Source organism: Morone saxatilis, unplaced genomic scaffold (genome assembly GCF_004916995.1).
Source record: "Morone saxatilis isolate NCDOM2014 unplaced genomic scaffold, NCSU_SB_2.0 Contig8, whole genome shotgun sequence".
NCBI lineage: Eukaryota > Metazoa > Chordata > Actinopteri > Moronidae > Morone > Morone saxatilis.
Window position 1 is genome coordinate 25,388,819 of NW_023340257.1, and position 10,487 is coordinate 25,399,305.

General features: G+C 39.9%; 1 protein-coding gene across 1 annotated transcript in view; it reads left to right on the forward strand.

The window, feature by feature from the left end:
* Nucleotides 1-10,487, forward strand: part of slc8a2b (solute carrier family 8 member 2b) — a gene marked incomplete at its 5' end in the record, with an annotated part of 43,775 nt that overhangs the window by 8,068 nt on the left and 25,220 nt on the right. The window contains 6 exons of the mRNA XM_035679638.1: nt 380-607; nt 1,523-1,915; nt 4,984-5,109; nt 5,418-5,613; nt 6,971-7,101; nt 9,800-10,173. Coding sequence (XP_035535531.1) covers nt 380-607; nt 1,523-1,915; nt 4,984-5,109; nt 5,418-5,613; nt 6,971-7,101; nt 9,800-10,173 — 1,448 coding nt within the window. The remainder of the gene's footprint in view (nt 1-379; nt 608-1,522; nt 1,916-4,983; nt 5,110-5,417; nt 5,614-6,970; nt 7,102-9,799; nt 10,174-10,487) is intronic.

Consider the following 10,487-nt stretch of genomic DNA (forward strand, 5'->3'; position numbering starts at 1 on the left):
ATAGAGGTACACACACACACACACACACACACACACACACCCACACTCCACCCTGTCTTTCTATCACAGGTGATGTGGATTCATTGATGCTCCCAGCACACTCTTTCTACTCCTCTTTTTTCTCACCTTCTCTTTCCATCTTCGTCAAATCTAATTTCTTTATTCCAGAGCAAAATACTCCTATTCTTTTCCAGCTGTATCTATCTATCTATAATTGTAATATCCATCCATTTTAAAACAATAATGACTGTCTGTTGGCAAAATAAGCCATGTTGTTACAGTGTTTTTCAAATTAATTAAACGTAACTCTCTGTGTGTTTAAATGCCAGTGAACAATCTCTACTGTTTGTCTTCCCTTCCGCATACTACATCTCTCCAGGTGTGTGGTCACAAGTTCGAGGCTGGTGAGTTGGGACCAGGAACCATCGTCGGCAGCGCCGCCTTCAACATGTTTGTGATCCTCGGAATCTGCGTGTCGACGATCCCCCCTGGCGAAACCCGCAAGATCAAACACCTCAGGGTGTTCTTCATCACCGCCTTCTGGAGCATCTTCGCCTACATCTGGCTCTACCTCATCCTGTCTGTCATGTCACCGGGCATCGTGGAGGTGAGACAGACTCTACTGATACTGAGTGGCACTGTTCATCTGTACAGTCAGCACAACGGCAGCAGCACAAGTGTAGTTGCAGCTAGAGGACTGCATTGGGATTGGGATCCCGCGAGTGGAAAACACGCACAGTGGGAGCGGGCAGTGATGACCAGAAATCCACCAGGAGGGGGCGGGAGCTGGATTAAGAAAACAGTCCCGCGCTGGGCTCTGGTTGCAATGCCCTTTTTGTCTCACATGTTTGGTAGTCAGTGTATTTTTATATAATTTGGTCCCAAATGAAGCCTCTTATGTAAAGGTGGATGAAGTGATACAACCACTAATGTCACTTGTTTTGGCATAAAGCACTTTTTGTTTATGTGTCAGAAAGTATTGAATTAAATATTTTGGGTTTGTCCAGGTTTTGATATCCATCTCTGAGATTGACTCACTACAAATGAATGTAGTTATAGCCTAACTGCATCAACATCTTCTGAAATAATATTGTTATTTTATTTCAGTGTATTTTTAAATGTAAGCTCAGTTCAAAAAGGAACACAAATCTTCTCTTGACAGCTTACCTGTACTGCTGTATATGAATGTTTGAAGAGGCGTATTTTCATTTTTGGGTTGTTGTTTATTTTCCATTCGGCCTGCACTCTCCTTCGGTCCCTTGAGCTGTCTGTTGTGTTTAAGGAGATCAGCTGATGTGAATTGTCTCTTATTTAAGTTCCCCCCTTCCACCACCTGTTGATACTCAGTTTGTGCCGCATTGCACCAGATTTATTCCTATGTGCCCAGAGTTTGCACTTCCGGTTGTACCTGCGCCCAGTTTCAGAAAGTGTGCCCAAAAAGAGGAAGTGATGTTTTTAATGATCTTTAATCTGACAACATGCTAAACAGGGATGTTTAGGAGAATCTGTATGTGTGTTTCAGGTGTGGGAGGCCCTGGTGACCCTGCTGTACTTCCCAGTGTGTGTCATCCTGGCTTGGATTGCCGACCGCCGCCTGCTGTTCTACAAATACATGGGCAAGCGTTACCGTGCAGACAAGCGCCATGGCATCGTCGTGGAGACCGAGGGAGACTTGACACCCAACAAGGGCGGCATGGAGATGATCATAGACGGCAAGTTCCCAACACGAGCCGGCACCGTGGTCCCTGCTGAGAACTGTGGGGGCGGCACTCAGGATGGTACAGCAGGCGCTGCGGCCAATAACATCGGTGCTGCAGGGGCCATGGCAACAGGAGCCAGGGGAAACCTGCCCAACTCTAACAGCACGATGGTCAACGTGGAGAGCAGCAAGGAGTTGGACGAGAGCCGCAAAGAGGTGAGAGACAGAGAGAAATGGATTCATGGATACATGGAAGTGTAGAGAGCTGTTCTGTAAAATATTTGAAAGCAAACATGATATCAAATATTTAGTTTTAGAACTGCTGTGACCCCAATTTGACATTTTCAGATTGCAGCCAGATGACTACACACTCACCTTAACCTCTACTTCCTTTCGGTTCAGTTTCCACAAAACAATATCCTGTGTTATGATTGTCGCTGTCCCTGTCCCTGTCCCTTGGGCATATCAGAAAATGATGTCAGCTGAGTGTGTCAGTTGCAAAGGTTCAAATTCAAATCACTAGAAAAGTCTCAATAAAACACAATTGAAATTTGTTTGGATCTGTAAGCAATTAACAATACACGTTTGAGTAATTGTGTAATTGTAGGAAAGATTTCCAAAAAAGAGAACAGCTGATCCAAAATCAGAACTGATTTTGCCCTAAAACCAGGAGATATTTTTCTGTTGGGTTTCATTCCATTTTATTTTGGCGTAGCTAATGAAGAGCATAGACAAAAAGGCAAAATTATGATTTAAACTCTGTCGTGTCTTAGCCAGCGTTCAGACCAAAAACAGTCCTTCGTTAAAACAAGTGACTATGTTGGTGGATGTGACCATTGAGACATGAAAAAGTCTTGAGTGTCCATGAGTTTCAAGGCACAGCAGTTTATAATAGTCTGAGACGTTTTATATTTTATGATGACGATTGTGAGGTAAATGAGGCAAACTAATCTACCAGGAGTGTGAACTTACCTGTCTCAATAATCATAAGACTTCTACTCTTTTTGAAAATGTCGCAGACACACCAGTTGGTTGGTGCAGAACATCTCATCAACCTTTATTCAACATCAAATTGTTGCCAGAGGGTGAAATGATAAAGAGAGGAGAGCGAGAGAAGAGTATATTCACACATAACTGTAACAGAACTTATTTAGAGACACCGTTATCACTGCAGATTGTGCTCTGTAATAATTCTGTAATCTCATTTCCCAAGTTTTTTCTCTGTGAAAAATGCACTTAACATATAAAACACAATTTCTGCTGTCGTGATTATGACAAGATTGGAGTTCAAAATAATGGATAATTTCCCTGCAGGAGACACTGAAAGTTGCAGTGAAAGTGTTGGCGTTGTTTCCTGCTGTGATGAATGGCTCCAGTTTAGATTTCCATTTCCTAAAGAGATGCATGCTTTGTTCTGTGTGTTGTGATGCCAATTCTTTGTAAACTTTTTACCTGATAGCTGAGCAGAAAGCAGATGCAGATTACATTACCCACATTTACACTTGCTAATGGGGTGCTAAAAAGAGATTAGTTGCTCCTACTATTGAGGAGAAGACAGAGAGCAAGTGAGATGTTTAATGAGAAGTTGAAGAGGTAATGGCAGGACGGAGAGAAGAACATATGGGATGTTTGACAGACAAAGATGAAAATACGATAATGAGGTCAGATGGGTCAAAAAGAAAGGAGACACGAGATAGAAAGAGTCGCATGACGAAAGTGAGAAGGACAGAATGAAAGGGAGATCAGAAAAAACAAGATTGTGTTCTGGGTGGCAGAATTATTTCTCATGCTCCTTATTCATTTGCATTTTTTTGTACTGATTTTATGAAAAGTCAGTTATGATTTGTATTACATTTGGATGGAAACCTGTTTTATGACTAAACATAAATAATTTTTGACTGATATGCACTATTACTCAGACTTTATTGGCCCACTCACTCATAATGTTACCAACAGTCTTGGATGAATATTAAAAATCGGACTTTTGATGCAATGTCGTCCTATGGATCATATCATATAGATCATATTATATGGATCATATTATATGCTGAGTACAGTCCACACCTGCATTGTGCTACTCAGGGTGACTGATGTGTAGAAACTTGGTTTGGATGTGAGAGCCGAGACAATCTGCGGCTGCACTTCCACTCACAGATGTTTCATTGAATTCAAGTTGTGGCACTTTCAGGAGCTTGGTTACTATCTCATTAGCAACCAAGATGTCATCTACACACAGACTCATTCTCGTACACACAATTTCAAGACTCTGTCCTTTTCTGGAGAAACTTTTGGCTCATTTTAAAAAAAAAATACCAGCATTTGCATGAACTAAATTTTTTGTTACATTATGAAACAAAACAACAACATGAAATAAAAATATCAAAATCACCATATTAAAAATTGTGTTTAATATGCAGTTGACATGACAATTTACATTGTTCTAATAACACAACATGCTTTCTGGCAGTCAGAAATTGTGACTGTCAGAGCAGCGATGGAAAGCTGATATAATATAATATAATATAATATAATATAATAACTTTCGCATTCTCAGCTCAAACCATGATATTTTGGTAAAATAAGAAATACTAACAGACCAGGGTACATGTCGTTGGTTTGTCCACTTAAATGTTTCTAACTAAATACTTCAGAGAATGAAGTAATTTGATTATAATTGTATATCATATTGTACTTGGCAGTGGTGAAACCATCTTCACTCTCTTGAGCTAAAACTTTGTGTTTTTTTGATTGACCATCTGTGAGTTCTTAAAAAAAATGAAAGAAAACTAATTTGCTTTATATTTTCTTAATTTCTCCCATGCAGTTAAACACTGAACGTAAAGTCCTAATGTGCTGATGAATTAAACCAGTCCTACTGACTATCTTCTGGTAGTTCAACAGTTCATTTAGTTTTTTAAACTTTAACAGATTACAGTTTCTCTTTTCCAGCTGGCACAAAAATATATATTTTTAAAGTTGTTAAAAGATTCAGGCACTGCATCTAAATGGTTTGGAAATGTTTTCAACAGCTTATAAAGTTACACAATGTTTTTTCAACCCACAGATGAAACCGAGCCGACATTAAACAGAAGTCAAAACATGAAAATCATTCGAGGTCGAGGAGCTAATAGGAAGTACCCTTTGAAAGTTCCAGCTTTTTAGGAAATGAGGCAATGGCAAGAAACTGAGCACTTCTACAGTCGGTGTTTGTATGAACAGCCGTGCATGTTGTCGGTGTGTGTGGATGATGTAATCATGAGTGTGTCCTCTCGTCTCTCCTTCAGGTGATTCGTATCCTGAAGGAGCTGAAGCAGAAATATCCTGACAAAGACCTGGATCAGCTGATGGAGCTGGCTAACTACTACGCACTGCTGCACCAACAGAAGAGCAGAGCCTTCTACCGCATCCAGGTAACACAAACACACACACGTATTATTCATAAATAGTCCCTGAAGTCAACACACAAGGTTGTCCAGACCCACAAAAGGACGTAAAGTAGTTCAAGGACATCTTGAACTGAACTTTTGTCTTTATTTGTTTCTGCAACTCATTTGAGAATCAGCTCCTAATGAAACAGGACAACAGGTTCATGAGCTTCAATGAAACAATTATAACACTTTTATAGACTTTACATTAAAGAAATGTTAGTCTATTTCCTGTTGTGAAAGAAAATGTTAATAAATGTGAAGAGAGTTCTGTACACTTTGTCTGTCTCAAGGCGACTCGTATGATGATCGGAGCTGGAAACGTCCTGAAGAAGCACGCAGCCGACCACGCTCGCCGTGCAGTCGTAGTCGACGAGGAAGCACCGGAGGATGAAGACCTGGGGATATGCAGCCGCATCTCATTTGAAAGCGCCCACAGTCAGTGCATGGAGAACTGTGGCATTCTGACGCTGGCTGTGGTCTGCCAAGGTAGTGAAATAAATACGTAATGAGTTAATACTGAATTCACATGAATAAGTTAGAAGAAAAGACCAGAGTGTTAATAAAGTATACCAATTTATGCTTACATTTCGAACTACATTTTTTCACTGCCTTTGATCTGTTTAAGTTTTATTCTCTGAGTTTCTTTTTTTTCTGAACTCAGAGCAACGAGCCATAACTGCTCTGTAATTACTGGATTAAAGTGTTGGTGAAAGGAGAGCTCAGATCCTTCACTTAAAGGTCCAGTGTGTAACATTTAGGAGAATCTATTTGCAGAAATTAAATACAATATTCAAAGGTATGTTTTTATTAGTGTGTAATCACCTGAATATAAGAATGAGCTGTTTATACCTACAGAGGGAGCGGGTCCTCTTTTATGGAGCCTGCCATGTTGAACTGCCATGTTTCTACCCCAAAAGGGACAAACCAAACACTGGCTCTAGAAAGTGTTTTATGTTTTTCAGTCACTGTAGTTTTTTCTACACGCTTGTAAGGCTGAGCTGTATTCAAATCTGCAACTTCACCACTAGAGCACTGAGCCATACACACTAAAAATAAAATGCTTTATTTATAATCAGGTAGTATAATCTGTAATCTGGGTTTTATACATTAGGGATGTTAAAAATTGTTACAGTTTGAAACTGATCGCTGCCCATTGAGTGTGATTAACTGGTGCACTGAACTTTCCAGGTAAAATTCGAGCTTTATAATTTCTGTTCCATGAGTGCAAGTAGTCAACATGAATGTTTTTGACAGTTTTGGGTCACAGAGCGTACTGAACCGAGGCAGTAACATACTGAACCAAACCTCCTGCATTGAACAGGCTTTGTATTTTATAACATGATAGATTATAGTTTTTGATAAAAGAGTTTTTCTCAACAGTAATGGACATTGCTACTTCAATTATATTTTAGTGGCTATTAAAGGTAAAACCGTAAACAGGTCTAATCTGCACCACACAGTACTTCTTAACTTTGGACCAGAGCAGAGATTTGTCAGAATGTAATTAATCTGGCAGGGTTATATACTTAGTTATTTTCCAATTACATTTTATTTGTATATTTTCAAATCAGATCAGAAGACATCGCAGGACACTTTTCATACATAGCAGGTCTAGAGTTCTCCTTTTAAATTGTTCTCAATGCAGAATATATAATATAACTAAAGATAAATTCTGGATTAAGACCGGAAACATTAGAGCTTAATGTATACAACAAAAGGGTTTGTGCCAAGTTCTTAAACACAGATGAATTCACATTTTTTTTTAAATGTATGTTATAATGAATGAATATAATGATAATGTGCGATGTGACCAGTGTTAATTTATTTTATTTCTGCTGTTTAGGGGGTCTGGGAGAGAACACCTTCTATGTGGACTACAGGACAGAGGACGGTTCAGCCAACGCTGGGTCGGATTACGAGTACAGCGAAGGAACTCTGGTATTCAAACCTGGAGAGACTCGCAGAGAGATCAAGGTGAGTAAAGAGAAGAGGGAGGAAGGAAGAGAGAGGGAATCCTATTGTGTGGTTTTTAAATATTACTGCATGATTATTGTTAACACTTCATTTTGAGTCTAATCTGAAAAGAAGGGACGTAGATGATCATTGATTGAGCTGCTTCCAAAGTTCATCGTCTTTGATTACAGATGTTCCCAAACTTTGAGAATCAAACTTGAGATCAAACAAAGATTTTGATTGGAAGACAGAAACCTAGCATATTTTTTTATGTTCTGTGAATTAAAAGCATATAGGATGACTGCACAATGTAAAGGTGAGGTAAAACGGGTTATTTCTCCTGAGATTTAAAGTGTAATGAATGATCAAAAGAAGTGTGAGGATATGATGAGAGGAGAATGGTGCAATAGCCTGAAGACATAAAAGAAGCATGGGGGGGCGGGACATTAAAAAAACAGTATAAATTGATTCATCTACCGTGAATGAATAGATAGCGAAACACTGAGTGAGAACATTACAAAGGTCAGTGTCAGTCATCAATACAGCAGACCAGATTTCATCGATGCCACAAAATGAGCAGAGAAACTAATTACACTTGAATGTCTCACTCATCTGCCAGAACTCCACTTTCATTTCTGTATCCGTTCCACCGTGTGACCGTCACTTCACACTCCACTGATTTAACAGAAAGAGATCGACACTCTTTGTTGTTTGTAACAAAGACTTATAATTGTTATATCAAAAAAAGGAGGCACTCATTCGAGTTATATTACGAATCTAATTTGCAACACAATGATGAAATGGGAGTTTATCTAGATCATAGCAGTGTAATATAATACAACATTGTGCACAAAAACATTTTAGCAACAATTGCTTAAAGGTCCACTTTGTAACATTTAGGAGGATCTATTGGCATAAAATATTCATAGGTATGTTTCCATTAGTGAATGAATATAGGAATCATTGTGTTTTTGTTACCTTAAAATGAGACGTTCTTATCTTCAGACGCTGCTGGTCTCCTTCTGTGGAGTTCGCCATGTTTTTCTACATTAGCCCAGAACAGAGAAACCAAACACTGGCTGTAAATCGGGGCTTTCACATTTTAGGTTCACGGTCTGCAACTTCACCGCTAGATGCCACTTAATCCTACACACTGGTGCTTTAATCGAGCTTATATAGTCTCGTGTGAGTGTAAAATAAAGTGCAGTTTTAGTCTGTCTACACATAACTTATAGAACCAGTCAGTTGAGCCTCTGAGAGTATACTGTACTTTATTTTTACTAGGTGGAGAATCTGTATAAGATCTCGAATCCACTGAATATGTCTTGCTTCCATTTCAACAGAATTAAGCGTCTAAGCAAATGTTATTGAGTCCGTTGTTTGGATAAAGTTAAAATTAGATAGATAAATTAGTGCTGACAATTATTCAAGTCTAGTCATTTGCATGTTTCAAACAGATACATTTGTGTGAATGCCAGTTATGATCTATCGATTAATTGCACTGAAACATTTTTCAGATCAAAAGCAACCGAAGCTTTATTTAATTTGCGCTTTTCCAGCCACATTAGTAGTTCAGCTGGATATTACAAATAAATAAATCAAACTTGACAAAGTCTAACTGAATACCTGAATGCCTCAGAGTAAACAACAAACTTTAATTCTTCAAGGTTGCAATGTGTGGAAGGTTGTGCAGGAAATGAAAATGAAATTAACTGTCACAACACGTGTGCTGATTGAGTGAAGGTCTGAGCTGCATCCTGATTAGGCTGATTGACCCAATCAGTAACAGAGATGAGACAGTCAATCATAAAACCCCCTAGCTCTCTAATGGAGAATGATGCTCAGTTACTGTTGGACCAAGCAAAGCCTTACAAACTCACAGAAAGTGAATGTCAGAGTCGCTCCATATCTGCTGGATGTGTAGATAAACTACTGTTTGCTCATACATTCACCATATCAACTTGCTTCCGGGAAGAAATCAGTTATCGCTGGTTTCAGGAACGACTTTCATCCTCACCTCCTTATTAAATTTATATTATCTTTCAAAAAGGGTTCACATTTTCTCAGTTGCCTTCTTCATCTCTTATTATCGTGGAGGGACTCCATCCAGACTATGTTGAAGTCTGAACACATGTCAGGACGTGGTCTGGCTCATTGGATTACACTGCCAGACTAATCTCATTTGGGAGCGCCCACCAGTCCGTTGTTGTGCGGTGGCACGATCAGATGATAATAATCTCATATAGATGATGAGTATTGTAACTGGAGACTGTTTATGTGTCAGCTGAGAGGGAGATGACGTCTGCTGTCAATATTCAGCACAGCCGTCCAGACTCACAAAGACTCAAGCATTAGGGACCACAGTTGATATCAATTCACTTTAAATTCAGAACATACAATTAAACTGCAGTTCACATAATAATCACACTAGACTGGGATCTTGTTTTTCTTATATGGCTAAGAACACATTCAGTATTCAGCTCCTGTAAAATAAAATTCCACCTCCAGAGCTTTGTCTCTTGACTGAGCCATGGGTTAAACCATTTACAACCTCAGAAAATAAACACAGCTACTGTTTTTTGCCAGTAAAAGCACAATAACACACCCTGGAGGGTCTGGACTTGTTGAACTTGCTGACTTGGTTGAAACTTTTCACAGCTGGTGTCAGTGCAGTTCATTCATGCCTGAAGGTATTCACCTTCTGTCTGTTTGTGTCCAGGTCGGTATAATCGACGACGACATATTCGAAGAGGATGAGCACTTCTTTGTGCGCCTGCTGAATCTGCGTGTTGGCGACGCAGAGGGGATGTTTGAGAGCGATGAAGTGGGTGCGGCCCCCAAAGCTCGCTTGGTTGAGCCCCTGGTTGCCACAGTGACCATCCTGGATGATGACCACGCTGGCATCTTCACATTCAGCGATCGCATGGTGCGGGTGAGCGAGAGCGTGGGCACCATGGAGATCACAGTGGTGCGCAACTCAGGCGCCCGTGGCACTGTCATTCTGCCGTACCACACCGAGTCAGGCACCGCCAAGGTTGGAGACGACTACGAGGACGCCCGAGGAGAGCTGGAGTTCATCAACGACCAGACTACGTAAGTCAAACATTGACAGTATTTAATTAGAGGACGGAGTTCTGAGCATTGAGGCCAATGTGGTGTCTTAAACCTGCATTCTTTCTAATGGCCAGCAGGTGGCAGCTCCTTTGGTAGCAAAAAGAACTGAGTTTGTATTAAACCTAATGGGAAAATTACCCCACTTATCTCTTGATTAGCTCAGTAAACACTTTCCTAATGAGTTTCAAGTCTTCTTCTTCAGTAAATCAACTGAGTCTGTCCAGTGAACCACACAAAACTCAACTCAATTGTCAAACTAGGCAGTGCTGATTAGATACGAATCAAGATTCTGT